General features: G+C 42.4%; 2 protein-coding genes across 5 annotated transcripts in view; both read right to left on the bottom strand.

Annotated features, from left to right (window-relative positions):
- Positions 1-1093: 1093 nt before the first annotated feature.
- On the bottom strand, positions 1094-19153 carry LOC111263362 (uncharacterized). The gene is made up of 5 exons (XM_022838364.2): positions 18578-19153; positions 17929-18160; positions 17342-17598; positions 2548-2926; positions 1094-2276 (listed from the first exon to the last, which is right to left on the bottom strand). The coding sequence occupies exons 1-5, from the start codon at positions 18627-18629 to the stop codon at positions 1568-1570; spliced, it is 1629 nt and encodes a 542-aa protein (XP_022694099.1). The 5' UTR covers positions 18630-19153; the 3' UTR covers positions 1094-1567.
- A 4844-nt stretch (positions 19154-23997) lies between these two features.
- Positions 23998-24139, bottom strand: part of GluRS-m (putative glutamate--tRNA ligase, mitochondrial) — a 15857-nt gene continuing 15715 nt past the window's right edge. For all 4 annotated transcript variants that reach the window (XM_086969570.1, XM_086969573.1, XM_086969571.1 and 1 more), the window contains one exon: positions 23998-24139. In XM_086969570.1, coding sequence (XP_086825696.1) covers positions 24062-24139 — 78 coding nt within the window. In that variant the 3' untranslated portion in view covers positions 23998-24061.

Here is a 24139-nt window from a genome sequence, read left to right as displayed (position 1 = left end):
TTTGGTCTCTAAGGCTAACGGACACTTAAAACTCTGCGTTTAAGTGTTGTTATACTACTTTAAAAGAAACTTTGATTTATTATCCAGACATTTATAATCAAAGTGAATCCTATTAGTGAATTCTGCGTATCCGGCCAAGCTTGTTTCCATAAAATCTTTTAGTTGAGACGATTTACTGTGCTATAGGGAAAATTGGGGCGCTATTCATTGGGAAATAATGGATTCGTTCTATCTCGAATAAGCATACAAATTCAGAAGCAAACGTGATAATTTTAAATATTAACACAAAGAGATCCACCACATGCAAAATTCACATCCTACGAATGGTAGGGAGAGACGGGTGTCAGAAAGGCTTTATCCTGCTCAGTGTTTAACACAAGCATTATCTTTTGACTTTACTATTCTTCAAAACATTGTTGAATACACTAAAGTTATTATTTAGTAGTTGGGTTCAACGCTACGTGAGCTACCGGACATAGCAGAAGGTACTGGCGTAGCAAAACACTATCACAGATTTCAAAGTCATTAGAAGCTCTGTGGGTTTTGAACTAATTTTGAACTGATTCAAAATATAAGAGCCTTAACGTAATGCAAAAAAACTGAGTGGCTCTTCGGATATTTCAGAAACTACGTTGTTGAAAGGAAATAAAAACACAAACATAGTAGTTGTGTGCTACACCATATTAAGGTATACAAGAATGGCAAGTTGTCGCGTTTTCTACTAACATTTGCGATGAATTTCTTCATAATCCAAACACACCTTCATCTTGTTTAATTGAATTAATTACAACATTATTATTAAAAAATTAACAGAGAACTTAACTTAGTCAACTAGTTGGAAGTTGGATGGTCAGTTTTCCAAGCAAGTCACGCTGAATAGATCTCGCAATATGTAAACTTGATGATATAATATTCACCTAATCTTATATATCACTCTTATCAGTTACCTATGCAGAAAAACGTGTCTTGAAAGGGCCTTACATCAATTTTACAGTATATATAAACACTTGATTACGACGTAACTAAAGTCTTAGACATATAATATGTCTTGATTACGCGAATAATAATTGCTAGTTTTGAATGAGCACAAACTTAGTTGTTTATGTTGCGTTTATTATTATAATTATTATTAATATTATCATTATTACGCTTATTATCGATCATTTATTATTAATTTTTAATAGTAGGTATGCTTAATGATCACTTAATCACAACAAACACCATAACTACGGTGCTGCAAACTTAGTACACCGGATGCACGCTATACGTCGCCCCTTCACAGCGGTTAACGGGTCAGAACTCAGTTCAGTCCGTTTCCTTGTCCGTCTGTCCCCATAAACCCCGACTTCAATAATCAGCCTCATCCTTGGCTTCTTCCATTTCGATGATGAACTTCCAGAATTCGCTTCATTTTGCTTTCGATAAATCGACACTTCTCCAAGCGGATCTAGAAGTTCATTGTAAAGCTCGTTGGAGATCCTCACTCACGTCTACCGGCTAGGCCCTTTTTCTCCTCTATATTTTCTTTTTAAACTCTTTTTTTTCTAAAGTCTTTTTCCACGGTGCATCACTCGGACTCCTTTACTTCTAAAGGTGAGCCAAGCTGCGAATCGGGACTATGCACCTGTGCTTGCATCCAGTCGCCTCCAATCTGATGTCCTGGTGACGATGGTGGAAAACGTCTTTTCTTGGCTAGCGGCTCGGCCTCGGTGTCTGCGCACGTCCTGAGGTTGAGCAGGCTACCCCCAGTGGCCAGGTTGGCGAATAGGGGCGCTGCTGGTGGGAATAGGCCCGGGTAAGCGGGAAGACTAAGAAGTGAACGCGGCAGGCCAGGTACGAGCCCTGCGTAAGGGGTCCCGCCGCCACCTCCTCGGTGGCCATTTGCGCGAAATTGTCCGGCGAAATACACTGCTGCAGCCTGACTTACAGCTGATGGAGTATCGCCAGTGGAGAACCCGGTCAACGACTCGGCGCGTACTTCTCGGGTAGTAGAACAGTCTTTGTCATCAGATGAAGAAGTTGGTGAGGCCGACGATCGAGCTGGAGGACTCGATGGTGAAGGGGGTGGTCGAGACGGAGATGTCTGAGCGGGTGCCATAAGTTCCTCAATAGCTGCTAAAACGTCTCCTTTATGGCGAGCTAAGATTGTTGCCAATGATGAAGCACTTCTATGTGGAAAGAGCTTAGCAAGGGTATCAAGAGGACGACGCTTGTTGTCGGACTTGCTACTCGAAGTACATAGTGATGCAGGAGAAACGGCCGGTGATGGTGACCCCCTGGCAAATCAGTAAACCAAATCAAAGAAAACGAAAAATATACAATAATTACACTATGTGTTGGATTCAGATATACCAATAAAACTAAATGTAAATTTTTTTTCTGATTCAGTCAGCATGTTACATTTAGATTCTAGTACATAAACACTACAACTAAATTGATCACGATGATTTAAAGGTAATCAAATCTTTAAAGACACACACACATCTATATTACTTGTAGTAAGCACACACTTCGGTCGTTTCTATAAGGAAAAAAGCAAATTTTTACCTGATTAATCCTTCCCCAGGAACACTGCTTGCAATGGAAGTTTGCGACGATAGCGCAAGTTGTTTATTTACAGAATTCGATTCTTTGTTGACAAAAGTGGCCTCAATAGCGTCTTTTTCGGCCCAGCCCGAGGGCGACCTGCTCCCAATATTTGTTCCATTGTTCAATCCACTGGCGACATCCAAGGCAAGAGGTTGTTCATCGATTTTGTCGTCAGAATTGAGCGTGGGCGGATGCGGTTCGAGTCCGTCTCCTCCACCGGTGGCCTTACGGCCTCCGGGGCTATTGCTTTCACGACGTTCGGTGGCACCGGGGTCGTTAGGACTGGAGAGGTTCACCACACCGTGTACAGCATTTTCTGTTAATAGCTTCTTCCACTCTGCAATATTAAACAAATGAAAATTGATGATTAAGATCTACTTACTTATTGTGCTCTATAATATACAATACGATATTCGAGTACACGATTGCTACAAAAAAAGGAAACTCTAGGCCCGTTAGGTCAATTAAGAAAGAAGAGGACATGCTTGGCTAATTTAAGAGCGGGCATCCGGAATTGATTTATTAGACGTGACGCGTTATATTTCTTATAAACTCTTGGGATGTTTCTACGTTGTACACTTCTGCTTTATCGTCTATTTACATAATTGTTTTCTGTTAACTATACTGGAAGCAGCATTAATATACTCTTAATATTACATCTAATAATAATTTTTTACATCATCTGCTAAGCCACTCCATATCCTATTCAAATTTTAGTTTGTTATTGGCAATTATAGTTGGTTAGTATAGGCATGTCGTCTATCAGATACGTCCCAAATGGCACCTCGCATAATTTTCACCCCATGCCCCTTGCCTCGCCGCCTTACTTTCCCATTCCCCTTCATGGATGCACAGTCCCAATTTAACAACAGTGTCGAGAAAGTAATCGATCTTCATAAGAGCTAAATGTTGCTTATAAGACTACCAGTCGTGATCGTTGCCCCGCCCCAAAATACTGCATGCACCCCGCGTTACTTTCTTTAAGCTGATTCCTTCATACTCCACAGATAAGCTGAAAAACCCTATTATTGTTGATCCTCCATATTGAATCTGAAGAAGCAGCGGGCAACAACAAAACTAGCAACGATAGAAGTAAACTTGTAACTTTATCGTCATCATCCTAAACATCGCCTCAGGTCTCGGCTGAATAGTGATAATAGGCTGTTGTTGTTGATTGATCCGTTACCATGCTAAAGGGGCCGAATTCTAATCGCACGACTCATAGTGGGTAGAAACGGTGTGAATGGAAAAGCACGATCGGGAACTAATATGAACTACAACAACAACAACCATGCGAACAGGACTGACAACAGTAAATAGCCATAGCCAGCCGAACATAACAATATAAATATATTGGATATACACACGAATGTCCACCGAGTTTAACCTTGAAATTGATTTCATTGTTACAATAAAGCAAGTCGTGCTTTGGGAGACGCTTAGTCGAGCGTTTCGGAACATAGCTTCGAGAGATGTAGTCCCATAGAGAGCGGAGAGGCAGGTGGGTCAAAGGTACATGTCAGCAGGATTCACCAAAATTGCCATTTGGTGTACTTCAAAGCACAATTTTACTAAGGATGTTTTAAGGCAGCTTTGCAATTCTCGAATATGGCCTAGTTATGAAGCCACTTGCAGCACTGCAGAGCAAATTCAAACTGAGCATATTTTTCTCCTTCTACATTTCGTTGGGAACTCGAGGCGCAATCTACAACGAAGAATTGAATCGCATACTGAGGTAGATCACACAGTCTGGGCGTTCAGTTCTGGTGGGAAGGCAAATCTACAAGGAGAGCTAAAAAGCTAGTGAAACCCAATGGGCATCCTTCGCTGACGCGTCAATTGTGCAAGTCTATTCCATGGTTGTGGTTGCATAGCAGTCATTGCCAACACGTTTGATATAATTACGTCGAAGCCAGCAGAATTTATAGGTTCTCACCAGCAGGCAGCGAAATGAGTTGTTGAACACCGTTAATTTTGTATAAAGCTGACACAGATATCCTTGTACTGAACACACGGGATACTTTATTTGCTCTCTATGGCAGCTTCAATTCATTTTCACTGGTGGATACGCACTGTTTGGGTTTGGCGGCTTGAATCTCTGCCAAGTGTGAACGAAATGACACTGGAAAGGTGCGATGTTGTATTGAGGCATATTATAATTTGCCTGCGGCGTAATTCAATCATACAGTACTCTCTTATAATGGTATCATCCATATACAGGGCCACCCTTCACAGTGGGGTTTCCTACTGAAATCTCTTAGTGACCAATTGAGGAGGTGCTGACTCCTATTCATCCACTGAGATAGAAAGGATGCAGTCTGACACAGCAGGTGTTAACATCTCGCCCGGGGGCTTCCCATACAAAGTTGTTGATTAGAGCTTTGATATACGCTATACGGCAGTGTAGCCTTATAATGGAGGAAAAACAACGACCATATTAATGACACCGCGAATGTTAATATAAAACATGCAGCGATTTATTTTCGTAAGGTATTCCAGGTATACCAAGTAGAGAGAGAGTACAGAAGCCAGTACCGTGCTTTCGATATAGGCAGCTATGTGTACTTCATGTTCAGATATTCACACCTCTGACTGAAGGTCGTTAAAGCTGCGTGAAGCATCCGTTAGGTGCCATAACACGTTTACGCTCAAATGTACGTGTGTGACATGAGGCTCATGTTTATACACCTTGCTTGCAGTCCGATTTTCACCTGATATTTATCAGATATCAATGATACGAACTTTGTATTATGTACTTATCTATGTATATTTGGTGGCCATTTTCCTAATCTCAGCCCTCATTTCAAACCAAACAACTAATTAATAACGATAGCCACTATTAACGGCCGTAATCGTAACAAGACAATTGTGAAACTAATACTAAAATAACCACAAGGTGATGTGTTCCACTTAATGGGAATCGATGATCTGGGACGGTTATGATAACAATGGCAGTCAAGTAAGGAAATCAGCTAAATGTCTCTAAGGCTCCACTGTAGGCAATAAAAACGCAACGCACACCATTACCGAGAACTCGATAAATCTAGCGATGAAAAAGCACCCCACGCACTGCTTGTGTGCTTGTAAGCAATCTTGTAAGTGTGTATGAGGACGGAGTCTCGACGCGCTGTATCTGGAGCTAATAGAAGCAGAATCCTGAGTCGCGCTTCTGCTGTCACTGCGGCGGCGACAGTCGATGGTGCTGCTGCCGCTATAGGAAAGAAGGTGGATAGTAAAGCAGCTTATGGCAATGGCAAGCACCAAGAGATGTAGACAAGCGTAGCAGATCTCGAGAAGCGAGAAGACCGACCGAGGTGTCAGTAGCAGCAGTAGTCAGCTTGAAAGCGGCACCAGCCACCGCCGAGTCCACTACTGCCGCCAGCGTCATCGTAGGGAGAACAAGCCTGCTACGGGAAACGGGAAGATAGAACACAGCGATTGTGTCGCGGGGGTCAGACCAAGTGAATAGGGGATGCAAACGAAGAGGGGAGAGCAATGGGGATGTAGAAGCTGTGGAAAAATGGCAGCAAGAGACAAAACCACGGTAGCAGTCAGCACGATCGCAACTGACGCGACATCAAGAGAAGATTTGGTTGCCGGTGGAAGAGGGTGAATGGAATCACGAGCAAGGAACTGGTGCGGACGATTGTGGTGAGCAGACGAAGAAGAAGAATCAAGTTGTTGAACTAGAACGGAGAAGTGTCCGAGGCCACCGTTGTTATTTCTATGCAGATCGCGGACGAGCCACGATATCGAACAGCCATGGCCAGCTTTATGATAGTATGCTGGCACTCATGTACCCGTTCGGTGGGTGTACACCATGACACTGATAAAATCGAGAAGCTTTTCTAAGGATACCATGACATGGTTGCCAGTTTCAGCCCGCGGTTTGGTGTCGAACTGTCAAATCCAACATAGCACAAAACAATACCATAACGTGTTGGTACACAAAAAGGCGAAGCTCAAAACACACAATGTGCAGTTAGATAATATATAGATTCATATTATACTGTATATCGTACTAGTTGGTGTGATCTCAAAAACGTAACTTCTTTTTTTTATTAGTAACATGCGAGCTAACTGGAGTGTTAAGTAGCGTTGCAAATGCATAAACTCGCACTGCGAAATATGGAGCGTGTCATCGACGCTACAAAAAGGCACAGAATGACATCCAACAGCTGTATGACAAATGCGACGTCTAATAATAGTAATTTAAATTTCCGCCCATAGTCCTATAGACAGAGAGGTCCCTAGGCGACCATAATATTCTTTCTTGGCTGAAAAAAGTATGTCAACACAATAGTAAGTTTAATTGTTTGGTATTGAATTGTTGAATTCTCAACTCGTCACTATGTCAACAACTGCCATTCTTGTGTAGGTCTCGGAGTAAGCAACTGAAAGCAAATGCCCCTAAAGAGAGAACGAAGAAAGCGTCAACCAGAGAATGTTTACAAATGAAAGTGTACAGCCTATATGTACAAAACATTATTTTAGGTACAGCAAATTACATTTTTTACGCCAGTTGTTCGCTTATCCAAATAAGTTACACAGGTTGAAAATATTTGTATTTAGTCCACTTGAAGTGTATAAGCAAATCGTATTTCCGAAATTTATTTAACTTTATAATAAAGTTAAATTATCAATGGTCGATTCAGTCCGTATTATTACTTCGTTCGTTCCGTTGAAACCCGTCAAGGAACGTCATCTTTACATTTCTCAGGAACTGAGGATGCTAGCAAGAGATTGGGCATGTATCATCATATTATGTAATCGCTATGAAAGGGCGGAGTATAAGTAGCACTGTTACGACACGTGTATCGAGGGTGAAGGTAAAGACAGTTTGGGATCTTAGTTTAGGCTTGGAAAACGCCTTTAAATTGAGCACAAGGTTGTGGCACAATCACAACCAGCTGGCTAGTAGGAGACTCAACCAATGGTGACTGGTAGCAATCGGGCCCTGACCAGAGCGGGACGGCGGCGACTAGGGCAAACCAACAACTGGCTCGTGTAACAAGCGCAGGAACAGCAAGAGCAGGGGGTGCTGGAGGTGGCGGTACGCGTTCCGTGAAGAGCCCTCGAGACTCAATTGAAATTTCACCTCAGCTGCAACCTCAGTGGTTTCGTTTCGAGGTGATGTGGTCGTTTTCGTTTTCAATTCGAAACAACTTGAGAGAGATTCCGAGTACGCGGTGTCGTCTGTATCTGTTATGTCAGTCACTATCTCTTGAGTTCAGTTCGCCACTGTCCTTTCAGTTCCTCAAATTGAGCTGGAGCAATCTCCATGTAGGAAGAATGAAACATGTCTCATTTCCCGCCTCCATCATCTGCGTTTTGCTTCATCCGATTCTCTTGTCTATTTCCTAGTTGGCGTCCTGCACTGGCGCGGCTTTTCGTGGTGGGGGTGTCGTGTCTCTCGAATGTCCGAAGCAGTCCGAAGTGAACGCTTAACGTCATCGCCAGTGAGTGAGTGGGACAGAGATAGAGAGATTCAAATTAGAACTCAAGAGGATTTGCCACAGACTCAAGGACGAACCCCATTGACCTCAGTTACAGCTGTTGAATTCAGTACAGTTAGAGCAAACGGACTGTTACACGGTGTTGATTGTGTTGGCAAAAAATGTAAAGCAATAAAAATTCGTCACTCATATTTTTTTCGCACGCTTCCAGACATGTATTTATGGGGCGTATTTGATGAAAGCCTAAGTTTTCTACACTAGATATAGAAGCTAAACAAACTAACCGAGCCACTAGATACGGGGAATGAAATAGTTCTAGATAAGATTTTTTAATAATGTCCGATGAAAGAAGCCAAGGACTACAGTAGGACAGACATCACATTTCGTGTACTTACACTTTGCTGTATAACATTAATATGACACGCATGGAGCACGTTAGCACCTAAAGCTCATCGAGGGCAGCCCCGCTGACAAATGCGGTCATGACTTACGTCGTCGTCGCAACGGGGCGGGAAATGGATAAACGAAGGGAAGAGCAATCATATAATATTAGAGATACGGCTTATACACAGAGGCAGAACCCTGTCCAACACTCAGCATCAGCAGGCAGACCAGCCTGCTGCTGGCGGCTCGCAAGTCGGACAGCAAGCGATATGACATATCAAAGGATAAGGTTATAAGTGAGCTGGCAGAAGGCCGCCGGCAGTAGCAGCGGCAGGGGGAAGAACTTCTTATGGAGCATTCCTTCCTGCGACGACGATAGGATAACATTCCTCCTGCTGGCATTAAAGGGGCAAAGGGACGAAAAGGGGGAGAGAAGAGGGGCTAGTGCCAAAGGGATGGTATGCCACGGCGATAGCGGCGGCTGCAGCAGCAGGCGCGAAGCTGGGCAGGGCAGTCCGGGGGAATCCACCGACACCTTGGCAGGCTATCCGATCCTAAGGGGACAATTTCAATATTCGGTACCGGCCAAAAAATATATCTGCCTCGAGTATAATGTGGAGCTCGATCATTGCCTCTGACGGACGCGAATCCCAAAAGATGCCTTGGGTCCTGCTGAAAATATTTATCAGTCGTATTAGTGCGACTGTCAACATCTTTATGTTGGTTCAAATGTATTCGTTTTATGAATTACCATGTATTACAGTAGGTCCTTGAGTATATCACAATAGTTTTTTAGATGTTAGTACCCGATGGGTGATGGCCTTACAAATATAAAGGAAAAAGACGGTAAAAAGGGGGTGAGTGAAATGCCACCACTGATGGTTTGCGCGTTCCTATGACTGTCGGGGGGTGTCACGTACCTTCGGTACGTGGTCTCCTGTCTCCTCTTTGCGCCAACAGCTATCCAGTTAGACCACTGCCATTATGTGCCATAAAAAGGCCCGAGAATCTATTGCGAAGGGACTACGTTGAAGCATAATAGACTCTAGCTGGGGTGACTTGGGTCAGGGAATAGGTTAAGCCATGTTGTCGAGCAGCAGCAATAGTAAGTCGCTGTTGTTGTCGAAGATCTACTACAACAGGTCGATTGTCATTCGCACTTAAGTATATTCTGATTAGCTAGCATTTTCATTCGGTATCTCAACTATTCTGGCCAAGATAGAATTTCTTATCTGGGAACATAGTCAGAACAACAAACACATTACACTCAACGAACTATTGTCGCTGAGGTCTATTGTCATCCAGGCGCAGCTGACCGCTGGTGAGTGAACCCATGAAGTGTACTGCTTTGGATCTCTCATCACTACAAAAGAGTATTAAGGACTACACAAAGACCACACATATGGTAAGATTACCGCTACCAACTAGTGACTCACTGACTTAAGCTTATTTGCAAACTGAATACATTTTAACTTACGCGTTATATTATGAACGCAGATTATAACAAGCAGGGCAGAATTGGCTAACATATACTTCGTTACACAAATATATTTTTACAAAGTACTCACCTAAATTAAAAGGGGCAAGGGGTACCCATATTAAGAAGGTTGAAGAATTGGCGTAAACCCTCATGTGCGCAGACATATATATATATATATATATATAGATTGCTAAACTACAAATATGTGTCGTATCACTGGAATTACCCCTATCGTGTGTTTCCTACTTAAGCCTGTTGAGGTAGACGCTTAGCCGACCCTGAAACGCGATTCCATGAGAACGCCGTACCAGCAGCTAAGCTGTTGGGGACACAATACTGACTCACCTCGCGCTCTATCGCTGATGCTTTTCTACTGAGGCCAAGACCGAAACTCACTATGACAATGTGCGTATATATGACTGACGGGGATGACACCCGTTTGAAATAGAAAACCACTTAACTACAAACTACAAAAAGTGGATCGTCACCAAAGACGATCAATCCAATCTCCGCCAAGTATACACATACTCAGGGACATTCATCCAGACATATATATATATATACGGCTAACAAGCACCTCTGGTACAACCATTGCTGGTGACACTAGGTCCGATCTTATAACATCTTATATATTTTGGCGACTCCCATCAAAGGGAGGCCGAGAGGCTCATCATCCACCCGGAACATGGTAGGCTCGACGATATCTGTGAATAACGTTTTGAATACAGGGAATTATAATTATACTGTCTCTTACCAAAAAGGCCGTCCGTACTTCAGCGAATGCGATCGTCTCTGTTTCATCGGAGTACCCCTTTCTTTTTAAAAAAAGCATTCAAATTCTAAGTGCCTTTGCCTTACTGTTCTAGGTATTCATACTAGAGTGGCCTCGAAAGTCAATCATATATCAAGATTACAATTCAATTGTCCTTGTCGTGTATGTTTCCCGTCCTTCTACAGTTTACCCGAATTTTTAGAAACCTACTATAGTAGCTTCGACTTTTGGGCGTAGACAACAGTTTCAGTTAAATACATACTTCATAAATACATACAAGCCTGCATACACACCTTTCTTTCATTTGTCGATTAAACAAATGTTTGTTTTAAATAAAAATAAACGAGATATTAAAATAAAATAGTGAAAACTATTCTGCTTATGTTTAATAATAACTATATTAGCAGAGTAAATTTTAAATAATTAAACCAAAAATGTGCAGTCCCTTAAATAGTTAGCGTAATTGAATATCAGCATTTTCTGGACTCTGTTGCAATAGGTAAGACTTTTCTAAGAAGGTAAATCAATTTAATTTCATATACTGCTACCGCACGTTATCGGAGTACGCGACAAATATTCTCAAGCATTTCACTAATTGATCTAATAGAATATCATACCGCTAGCTGGTGAATGGAACCACAGTGGCATGTTATAATGTAGACTTGAGGACTATCACACCGTGCCGGAATGTAAGATTATCGTTCCTGGTATTGCAGCATAATCTGCTTCAGAGGGTTTTTAGTTTTTCATTTAAACAAAGCATACCATACAGCAACTTAATCCTGTTGATTCCAGTACCATAACATCACTTTCTTGTTTGTTTGAGTCCCAGTCTTGTTTTCCTACCCAATTCCTATTATGCCTAGTACTTTCTATGACGATTGCTCTATACCTGGGGGCTGCTGTAATACGAAGTTCACAAGTACTTTACTTCTGCTCTCGTGGCAAGGCCAAGCTCTCTTCTCACTGACTCGAGATGCACGAAGCGGAAAATTAACACACACACACATACACTGACATACACAGCTGAAACTTCACAAACGACATCATCATTTGGACCATCGTAGATATGTGCCCACATATTTCCCTTCTTTGGGTATGGGCTCTTCTCTGAGGGAGTGGTCGATTCATTTGACACCAACCAGTACAAATCCTGACAACGACACTCGCTTATTTCTTCGTAAAAATATAACGCCCTCGCCGGGGGTGTCGAAATGCTCTGATTCAACTCCGTTGTCTCCCGTCGTCAGCCATCATGTCATCATCATCATCACAGTGACATTCATCGCCACCACTCATCGGGGGTTTATTACGATGGCCCGTAATGCGCACAGCGTCACCTAGATGAACTATGAAACCGTATTAAACTACGAAAAGAGAAAGGCGAGCAAAAAGACTATGCTCACTAAAAATTCGTATTTGCATGATTCTCAGCATCTCTAGTTGTCCGGTTTTTTGTAACACATATATATGTTACATAGTACCTGTTCTGTATTTTCCACTAGTGTTGGTGAAGAAATCAGGGCATTAAGTATTGATAATCGTATCGTTCTATATCTATGTGTATCAATTTTCACATCCTGTTTCGATGACAATGTGATTTAGAAAATACGAAAGCAGTATGTTGCATCGATAACTGCTTCAGCCATCAAAGCTGCCAAAGAAGGTAGGAATGGTTGGCAATTTTTATATGGATACGGTTCGTCAAAGTCAACTTTTCGTATCGTCATGATTCAGCTTCGCGAGGAATTCGGCTAATATGCATCGCGCCCTTTGTGAGTTCCCTCCTAGCCTGCCTCATTCTCTCCCTCCTCAAACGGGAGCTGCACAACTCATCTTTGCCAACTAAGCAGCTTGTAATTTTCGAAGTGGTAGTAGAAGTAGAGGGACACCGTTTAATTCACAAGCCCGATATCTCTCTTGATTTCTCCTGATCTCTCACTATTTTGGCTCGCTACCACCCCCCAATAAAGCAATTCACACTGCCGCTGCCCCATATGGATATCAATTATCCTTTGCACTACCTACCATCGTTTCTCAGCTCCCAAAACCCCAGCACAGTCCTTCCTCGCATCGGCTAAAATATCTTCTATATTCTTATTTAGTTCGCCGCCACCCCTCGTAGTCGGCACCATTATCATCATCGCTACTTGCGGTCATTAGAATTGCCCAGCTTTGTTCACGTTTCACCGTTTCCCGTTGCTCCTAATTCTTTTACTCGAATAGAATCTCTTAGAGAGCGGCAGCAGCGGTAAATGTGTTTAATGTAAACACGCGGCGCGCGCCCGACCAGATCAGTGCGTGTGTGATCGTCGTCTGACAGGCGTTGGTCAATACGTTGGTGGCTGACTGATTGGGTGTGTTCTCGTACGAACTCGCGCGCACGAGCTCCACCAACATCATATATCCACTGATCGCTTCCCATTGATAACATATTGGCCCTACACGGCGACTCCATCGGTAAATCTAAGTGATCTTCTCACTACTATATTACAGCTGCTATTGCTAGCAATGTGTCTGCCGTCTTCTTCTGACCACATCCTCGTTTATCGACATCGTACTCCTCCAGAACAAACACACTCTGGTGGGAAAAGGAGTCCTAAGCACGTTCTCGCACTAATAGCAGCGTGATCTGCCTTCCGCCGAGCACCAGTCACCTTCTGCTACCAGCTAGTTATTATATTAGCTGCTTTCGAACAAAGATAGAGTCGCTGATGGAAAGTTGCTTCCTTCTCGACTCAATTGAACACCATGTTTGTAGAGGATTTGCACCAAGGCCCACATCCATCGAAGTCAGTTACCGCTTCTGCAGTATATACTCGTAAAAATAGCCTCACATATTAATAGCATTATGTACAACATATATGCAAAGATTAGTGAAAGAGTATCTGTTCAAACAGCGTGCATCCGATCGTTCACTTTAACGATGATAAATCATGATGTAACACTATGTAAAATTCATTGAAGCTAATGTAAAGTACCAGTGTGAGATATCAACAGCAGCTGTTATAAAATGACAAGTTCTACATTGGCGACTCACAGCCCTTAACTTGCCAAAGGTCCACTGACTTGATGTTCCATTTGCTTGGCAAATTATTTGTAAAAAAAAAAGTAATCATTAATAGTGAACGTAATAAATGCAGTTTAGACACTTTTAGTCTGGGTATCTCAAATGCGAGAGCATTTGAGTCATTCTCTATCGACTTTAGCACGATGTTCGTTTATTGGCCCTTGATGTTTCAAAGTACAGTAGCCTATGGTGAGTTAACTACATGATTTAGCGCTTGACTGAATGCGCCCCAAGCATAGTTGAGTGGCGCGGATCGAATGTGTTCAATCAGTCAATCGAACACTTGCGACACTGGATTAGCATGAACTGCAACATTCATATTTAGCCAGTCCCTCCGCCCTCTTTTATTCACGACAAGAGGCGGCTGCGATGACAACGCTGGCTCTAAAAGAAGATTTGCCGACTGCCTATTTTCTACGATGCATTTCTTCATCTCGCGCTGATGACCGACCGACCTGCGTTTGTCGGTTACCTTGCATCGTAACACATGACAACTGCTGAGCAATGACCGACTACTACCTGTAGTGGCGCAACGTCGTTCATATTCATGATTTGAGCATTATTCAGCTGGCTACACGATTTTCAGCAGTTGTGCACCGAATATAGCACAGGCCCCTGCGGACACTACAAGCCACAACCGGCTTTATTCGAATCGGCGGTGCCCTCTTGACGAAACGGAGACAACAAGCTACAAGGAAGACACAATGATGTACGAAGATGCATTCGAGATCCGACTTGAGCAGGCGACCACAAGTGTGGTGCTTGTCGTAGTCTCATTGTAAATACACACGCACGCACATATATACATACACGCTTTGACGGATCCAGCTAGGCTTGCCGCGAGTTTAACTGGTGCCTCACTACCTTGGGAACACCGAGCTCCAACATCGGGTTCAAAAATTGCAGTTTGCAAAAATGCAATGCTTGTTTCCTCTCCAATTCGATTCGGTTTCGTCAAGAGCTGCTCCATGCACTGGTCACGAAGCTATGTACTGTGTTCGAAATGTGAGTAGGTACTATTAGTAGAAAGCAAACACTGCTGAGGTCCACAACCGACAAGTGCAGCAGGAAATGAAACGCGATCAAGGTCCTCTTATCTTCTCCCTCAAAAACACGATTGCGGGATTTGGAATAAACCATCTATTGATTGTTGATTTATATTCCTGCCTGCTGATCACATAGCTATCAGCAAAGGAAGCAGTAAGAATATGTCACTGGTTGGTTATCAGCATGATTACTTTTATTGAAGAGATGTTCGGCTTGAAAAGTAATGTAATTATTGTTAGCTGTTGTATTTGTAGTATAGATTGTTAGATTATAAGCTAAGTTTATATATACTTGTTTTGGCTTAATAACCAAACGCACAACCCGCTTAAGACACTACCGTCGCTTCCTCGAAGAGCAAGTTCATTTGGCGATCCATCATATACAAGGATCGTATTTTAGGTGTTATCGCACTTCACGTCACGCCGATCGTCTCTCATTTCTGCCCAGCAGAACTCCGCGAAGTTTCGGCTTCGATCAAAGGTAAAAGAGGTCCTCTGGATTGGAAGTGAATTCAACACAACGAAAAGTGTACCCGTATTCCTATTTGTGACTGCAAGTCACTCACCGACCCAGAGCCCACCCCGCGGTGACAGATTGAGCCATACCGCTCAAGAATCCATCGTCAAATAGAAAATCAAACGCAATGGGATCAAATAGCACCTATCATAGAAGACACTTAGTGACTTACATGGATTACGTTACTTACGATGTGATGATGACTTACAATGCATGGATTAAAATGCCTTGTTTAGGAGCCCTAAGATAAGGTGACGGCTGTTAACAATAAAAAGGCCGTTAGCATTTTAAGAATAGGTAAGTTCTGTATCGAGTAGCAGTTACACAAAAACCAGAAACGGTGCTAGCAGAGAGTACTATAGTGTTTGGAACTATTTAGCAACTTAATTACGGCGTCATTCCACGGTAAATGGAAAGTAAGAACTAAAATGTCTCGCTGAACGCATGAACATACTCTGCCTCGTAAAATCACCTGCAGCTTAATTTGAATTTTGTGGTGTTTGAACCGTTGGATCCGAACAATAGGAATAATTTACAAATGGAAATTCTCAAGGCGAACGGCTACCGATTGAAGCACCTAAAACAACTTTTGGATGCTCCGTTTCCAAACTGAAATGAATAATCGAGTGGTATTCTTATAGCGGCCACCTGTGGCGGACTTTTCAACGACTCGCGCATGCGAGTGTCAAACCTTTAGTTCTTTAGAATATGATTAAACTACTGTTTAAAAAAATAGTCATTTATGAAGTGTTATTTGTATCAAGCTTCAGGGTCCTTCAGTAAATACATGAAAGCAAAATTCATGCCATCGAACTTATCTAGAAAACGTCTACCCCCATTCGATGGTTAACATTAGAATCCTTCGGGCTGTGAGAATATTCTGACATTTATCAATAATTAGTACCGCATGCGTTTTGGCTATACTTCGTATACCGTATGAAATTTGTATAAGAACTGAGTCCAGTTTGTCAACACTTAGGGATCCAAGAACGTCACCGAGCTCTCGGTTAGAAATAAATTATGACAAGAAAATGGAGGAGAACTTTGGCAGCGTTGGGTTGTGGACAAACAGCCACCCGATAACATGGAGCTACGTTTCAATTTATAGCTTTATCCTGATTAGACAGTTGTCGTTGACGTTCCGAGTGAGCAGATGACCAACGCAACTGAAATCACTGTCACATTTTGCATTATTTCGCAACATTTTGCTTATTGTTGCCTCGATAGTTTGAAACTTAGTGCTGCAGAAGGAGGCTGCGTACAACAGAGAAGCGTCATTTCCCAAACAATTCAGTGACAACATCACCTTATGACATATTCGAAGATAACAAACGGCTCTGCCTTAACTCGAACTATTCTTAACACTGTGTATTCAGCGTTGACGATACATCATGGGACAGGATGGAGCGTGGGCTATGCGGTGTGCAGTTGTGTTGAAGAAGGATGTTCGAAGAGCTTTTCATGGCGGTACCAGCAAACATCGGTAATTGTGAATACTGATAAGATCTTCGCTGCGCAAAAGTGGGGAAGAGGCTCACGCAACCTTCTCAGGTTGCGAACAGCTTCAGTAGGAAGCCATAGCAACCATTAGTAGAACGAAAGGCAGATAGATAGATCATAATCACATAGGCAGATAACGCACTGTCGCACTTACTCATCCGCATACTTAGGAAACTGAATTTAGCTTCACAGTTGCGGAGAAGGAGATCGAAGAAGACTTAACTATTCGTGCTTTGTACGCCTGATGGATGAATTATATTATCTTTTGTAAAAGCGACCTTGCATAATAAACGTAAGACTCCCTAAATATCTTAACAGGACAGAAATACGAGTTACAACCAACAATATTAAATTGCGACACTGAGGAATTTATAGAGCTCAATAGTTTTCCCTATATACTTCCTACCTAGAAATGTACATGTACGTACACAATGAATTCGTATGTAGGAACACCCGGTCTGAAAAGTAGATTTTTGTTCAGGAATAGCTAAATACTTTTAAGAAACGCAATAATGTATTTTACTAACCAACATTAGCTGTAGCTGTTACTGCAGCAGCAGGGTCCTTGTCACCTTCACTGGAGTTGTTGGAGATAGTGGCAGCAGCAGTGGTGTTGAGGTCATCAGTGGGGATCTGTCCCTCTTTTGACCGTTTACCCCCAAGCAGGTGGGACATGGCTGCTGAAAAGGTGAGTCCTGCTCGATGCATTGCCATGATTCCCTCGTGACATCCGTAAAGTACGCTCAACTCGCGAGCCTCGTTCTCCTCCTGCGCTTGTTGTCTCCTGAACGTAATGCGTGTCAGAAAAACGAAACCAATTTAAATCAGGTATACTTTTGATAGAACGCTTAATTTATACTGAAAAACTTACAAATCGGGCCCCACTCTTTCAAAACAATCTATCGAATTAAGGGAAATTATCGGTGGAACCGCTGCCTATTTAGACCGGGATTGTTAAGCGTAATCTGCCTTTCTAGAAGATAGCACGAAAAAAATCATTCTCGAAAGTGAGAATTATACTAACGTACAACTAAACACCAGTGTACTTACTAGACTTAACAGAAAGTGATCGCGTTGGTTTTTTCATCATATGTACAAGTGTGTTATTTCTTACCTAAGGGCCACCTGAGCTGCCATGACCCGCTGTCTCTCGGCGATGAGCGTACACTTGGCACAGGCGCAGTCTCTCCAGCGGCAGTAGCGCTTGTGCCCCTTCAACGCCGACACCACACCGTGGTTGCGACAACGGGCGCATTTCGGGGTCCTTTGATATCGTTCTGCTCCCATTCCAGCTACCCCACCGCCTCCAGACTCTTCTGAGCCGCCGAACACTGGACTCATGTTACCTTAAATTTGCGCATGGCAAAGGACTATCGCGTAACTACAAGGTCCTTCGTTCGCCGCTTGTTGTGCCGTATTGTAAAATGTTACTTTAGAGAGTTCTATTAAGCTACTGATTGAAGTCAAGCACATACGCACATGACAGTAGTTCAACCACGTGGTAGCGGTATGTGGTCACACCGCCTCAGACTGGGGTACAGAAAGGGCAACCACGCAGAGCCATAATAAAACGTAAAATTTATAAATACCAATTAAGTATGTTTGTTATAGTAAATATTTCGCATTACGATGCCAATGAACCAGTTGAACAAGCGCATGCTGACGTCCTTCCAAATTAATGACTATACGTCGTGAATTGCTGTTGGCACGACAGGCGGTTCGATGGTTCAGTGACAGTTCAGTCAAAAGCTGAAGTAACTCACCACTGGTGAACTGTGGGGGTTGTGAGTGAGCGGTGTGTTGAGTAGCGTCCATAGCTTTTCTTTTAAGCCTTGAGGCTTTGACAGTTGTTGTTGTTCTGTGTCCCCAAGGCAAGTCGTCACCTCTCCTGCCCACTTTCGTTTTCTCCTGACAGTCCAGAGGTTCATGCACTCCACACCTTATGACGCGCGACACACACTTCTTAACAACTTTCTAGTGCTCCCTAGCCTGTCGTTTCCTGGTTAGCAACCACACAGATCACAGTAATCAGGACATTTCCACCTTGTCCATTGAGTCAAGTCTGTCTGTGCACAAATAATCGCCGCGAGCGAACCACTGTTCCGCTCGAGTCGAGTGTTGCCTGACACTTGCCGACAAGTTATACGCGTTCGGCGACAACGACTTACGAAGCGTTGAAGTTACTCTAACAGTCAACTCTGTCGGTCGCTCGACAACTGAAGCTCCGCCTTCACAGGGAGGAGAGAGGGGAGGAGCCAACAGATACTCGCGACTCCGCTCGAACCGCTACCCCAGGCCTGGCCAGGCCCGTGGGACACAGTGGGACAGGATGCCGCCATCCTGGAGTCAAACACTCGAAGGCAGCACTTGGTACTCGACAAGCAGGACACATACGCACACATACAGGAGCCGCCACTGGTGAGGGGTAAAGAGGGAGAGGGTGACACACTCACGGGCCAGACACACGAACGAACGGATGGCTGGCTGAGTGACTGAGGGGAGCGAGTCCGAAGTAAGGCACTCCGGCACTCAATTCACACAACCAAGTCACCAGCCGTCTACCAACTTCCCGTATTCCGCATGCCGTGTCACTACACCTTCGTGTGCCCACTCATTCACCGTTGCTCTCCTTTGGAAACCCCAAAACCCTGATGCGAAAATGCGGCAGCGAGAGAGTGTCTCCGAGCGCCACGATAGGATACCGATGGCGACGAAGGAGGAGGACACTCCCCGTGTATACAGACCACTACCACAGCACACTAACACACTCATGAACATATATACTAGCAAACATACACTCGAACATTTAGTGACAGGCAGTCCTTGCACTCCTCGAAGAGCTTAGCACAGCAAAAGGAAAGCAAGCAGCAAAGGTACTTACTGAGGACGTAATGCTACCGAGTATATTAGTGAGATTGCTGTAAAAAAGTGGCAGCATCTTCAACAAAACAATATACGAAAGCTTTCGGAAAAGATTCGGCGCTGCTTATTCTTAATTGGATTTAATTCAACTTGGCACTAAATAGAATGGCATAGATTAGAAAAATGACAGCATTTAAATAGCACGGCAAGCACGCGAACGGAAAAGTATTCGTTCTTTTATGTATTTTATTTCGTTCTAATTCAACATTTCAAGTTAAGAGTATTTAGGCTTAAAAAAGTCATATACCTAGCACAATTTATGTGATTAAAGAAGTTCAACTTCCATATATCAAAATACAGTGATTCAAGATATAGCTCAGTGTTTTGCAGCACTATCAGTATTTCAGTAAACGTAGCATACTTCCATTAATACTACGTCAATAGCTGGGTCACCAACAGAAATGCATCCACGAAGACCGAGGGTACCAATTATATAAGTTTCGTCCATAAAATCACTGCACGGCTGACGAACAAATATACGTGAGCTTCACCTTATCGAGCTATTTTGATACTAGCATTTTTCTAGGAATCTTGTCTGGATTCAGTTCTGAGAGCACCCCTAGCTATAGAAGTTCCTGCGAGTTTTTATAACTTGATTTTTTGACGGGCTATGTGGAGCCCTTAACAACAACAGCACTTGAGCAAGTAAAAGATTTGCCTTACTTGTGGGCTATATGTACAAATAATTTGTAAAACTTCTATCGTACAGCGAAAAGTTTACTTGGAGCTATTGTATTATTCAGCTCAGATAACGTTTGAAAATCGCCCTAGATGATCAAGGAAATAGACCTTGTCTATGGCCCATATTGATTTCTGATCGCGAAGTTGCATATATACGCACACACTACACGCTTGATTCAAGGAGACAATATCAATGCACGAAATATTGATCGTAGAAAGCTTAAGAAATGGCTATCAGACTGGTGCAAAACATAAACGGTCGCCAGCATGCCCCACACCAAGTGGAGTTCTTATAACAGGAAATTATTACCTTTCTTTATGCAATGCTACCCAGAGGCATGCCATCATAAAGAAGTACGAACAGCGAACCGCTGACCACGTTACAGGATTCTAAAAATCTCCTTAAGCGTTAAAGCTCACTTTCTATGGTGGTTCTTTATTCAAGTTTTATGGCGATTCAACATATTCAATGGCAACATGTCCGCCAAAAAACTGAATCCTTTTATCCGCTTGTATTTTTTCTGGCGTACAAAAAAAAAGGTCCACAAAATATCATCTTTGTGCAGAACCGTGTCCTCAAACATTGTGCACAAGGAATGCAAAAAGAGTTAGGTGCGGGTATAGTATGCTACGATTTTAGCACAAAATTTTATGGAACGGGAGCTGCTCGCCATCACTAACCTCATTTTTTGATGGTGCTCCTCTTTAAATGGAGGGTAGTCTTGAATTGCTGGGCCCGCGAGTGTCCATAACGTGAATAGTAAATTTTGGCACCTTGGGCACTCACTAAATATTATGTGTGTGTGCTATACATGTGGCACAGCTGAGAGTGAGGCCTCACATTTAGTGACACAAATGTTAGCAAGTGAATAAAACCGGTTAGATGTTAATTTTATTTGAACTGCTTCAAGGTTAAAAACAAAATATAATTATTCTAATGATATAACAAATTTACTGATCATTCTAGTTAAGAATATATTTTCCAAAATTTGTCGCATCTCTACATATCCGTGTTATAGGGATTAGATTATTTCGTCAAAATAAACATCATTTAGATGCTTACGTCACTTCCACTTACATGTCGTAAAAGCATCTACTTTGGAATAGTAGTAGTTAGTATAAATATAGTATTAGTATAGCGGTAGTATAAAAATTGCTTATTCAAGGCTCACTCCAAAATTCTGTGATCTTATGTAAATACATACAAAAAGCTGTTGTTAAAATTTTAGCCAAAAAGCAAATAATGGTAATTTTCTTTTATATAAAAACTTTGTGATTGGCCCTCGAGCATCTTTTCTCTTTAATGTTGAAGCACATACCTGAAACACAACTTTTTGATACCTATTTAAATTAAAACGCAAGAATCGATTAATACAAATTTTGGATGCAGCGTCAATCGCGACAACAACAAATGTTGAAATGGTCGAATGTACCAGTTTAGCATTCGAAAAGTAATTACACAGCGTAGACAACTACGTTCTTAATTTTTCTGAAAATGTGATCCCGGTATATATATATATATATATATATACAGATTACATACATTTACATATCTTTTTATATACATACAAATAATTAACAGTCTCGAGATAAGTGTAACAAACCTATTTTTTGAAAAAAAAACTTTTAAAAGGAGGCACAAATTAGAAGCGAAATGTACAGGTATAAATATAATATAAATATTATATATAGGCTATAGCGTGAAATGTAGTAGAGATAGCAGGATCTTTGCCTAGAAGATAAGGTCCCTAAAAAAACATTGAGCTTTAAAATTTTGATCCATGGCCCCGATGAAGACCAAGACCGATGAAGATTATGTTTGAAGGGAATGTGAAAAATCGACAAAGATCGCTCATTTCAGTCGGCACAATGCGTGAAATGGACTACCAATTTGCTAAACAGTAAAAAATCCCGTAACCCATCAAAATAGTTACTGTAGTCAGGTAAAGATTTATAACAGTCGCAGCACAAGCGAAAAAATAAATTACAACTTGAACTACGTGATGTACTGTACTTCATTCGATTTATTCAGTGTCATTTAGTTTCCTTTAGCTAGATAGATTCCTTGTTAAATAGAGGCGACTAAGAAAATCAAATGTTACATTAATGTACCTGTGTATTTTAACAAGCTATCAGGCTTTGTCAAGTGCAAGGGCTAATGTTATTCGGAGTCGAAGAAAGTCTGAGTTGCTCGATGCGAGGATAGGTGACAAAGCAGTTGAGCCATGGAACATAACGATAGGTTGGTAAGCGAAATCGAACAGACTAAGAGTAGGGAACAACACAATGGACGACTCCTGACAGTGCTGCTTCTGCTGCTGGTCCCCAGGTCCGCAGTTGGAAGTCCCGACAACCGTCTACGGGCAGGTTGTAAAAGAATTCACAATACAGACCCACTAGAATGGAACATGCTTTGAGCTTGTACGACGCAGCTCACTTCAGCTGAATTACTCTTGCTAATGAGCCATATTTAGGCCGATGTCATTTCCTTACCTACTTATCTATATTACAAAACCATGACCGTATGTTTTTCACCACTGTGGTTAATACTTATAGTTGGGTTATCAATATAGGTGAGCTCCATTATACTGCAGTGAGGTGACACTGAGTAGAAGCGGCACAGAGCGGTTGCATGTGCCGCAGTTAGAAAATCTGAGAAACTCGATAAAGTAGGATTTGCCGACGAAGTATGGGTCTCGGCTTTAGAATTTTTACTGAAGTTAGTGGCTGCCTAACGAGAGGAGAGTTGTACGGGTGTCAGGGGGGTCCGTGAGCGTTATAAAGGGGCAGACGAAAGAAGGAACTCTTTCGAATTGTTAACCCATGTGAGAAATCAACTGCTCGCTCCTCGACTTTCAGGATTTAGCATCTCAATGGTGCACGGTGACTCCTTCATCGCAAGGATAAAAACAGATGAAGGTGCTGTGCCATCAAATACGTCAGTGCTGCTAATGTCGGCGCTGTTGTTGTGGCGGCTATCGTCAACGTTGTTATCATTGTCGTTCTTTCTATGCCAACAGGAGCGAATCACACACGTCTACAAAGCGCACGTGATTCTCGCCTTTCACCACGAGTACTATCAGCCGCCACCACGGCCACTATCGCAAACGGCAGCATACGAAGCCCCTCTGGCAAAGATGTGCTATAGAGTATGGCGGTAATAATAATAAGAAGGATTTACAAAACAGACCGTCATTGTTGTACGAAACCGTTCATTGTGAACGACGTTTGCCCTATAGACCAACTGACCTCCCTAGTATGTTCTGCATATGGACATGCAGGACATGAGCTTCTTGATGTATTAGTAAAAATTCTTGCACTACGGGGATCTAAACTGCAGCGACTAACTGGTCAGTTTAAGTTTAAAATCAGAATTTGTTTTGCCAAAATACCATCTTCACTTTGCGCTCAAATTCCAACACGCAATTTTACCTTACTACTGTTCAAAACCACCGATAATCGTTATTGCGCTTTTTCTCTTATGAAGGCTGCTTTGATATTTTCGCTCTCTAAGCTAACTTTTCATTTTCAGGATTGAAACTGAGCTCAAAAGTTGCGACTATTGTAAAGGAACTGCTCCTTTTTGTGACCCAAATATTATTTAAAATAAATTTATTATAAACATGAAGCTGTAAACAACTGTTTTATAAACCTCTTGAAATTCTGGAAATTGTCCGCTCTTTTCCAAGGCTTGTCATCATTTCAGCCACACCAGGACCCTC

This window comes from Varroa jacobsoni, unplaced genomic scaffold, assembly GCF_002532875.2.
Source record: "Varroa jacobsoni isolate VJ856 unplaced genomic scaffold, vjacob_1.0 scaffold_759, whole genome shotgun sequence".
In the NCBI taxonomy this organism is placed as follows: domain Eukaryota; kingdom Metazoa; phylum Arthropoda; class Arachnida; order Mesostigmata; family Varroidae; genus Varroa; species Varroa jacobsoni.
Note: the sequence above shows the minus strand (reverse complement) of the source record. Positions and strands in the feature narration are given on the sequence as shown.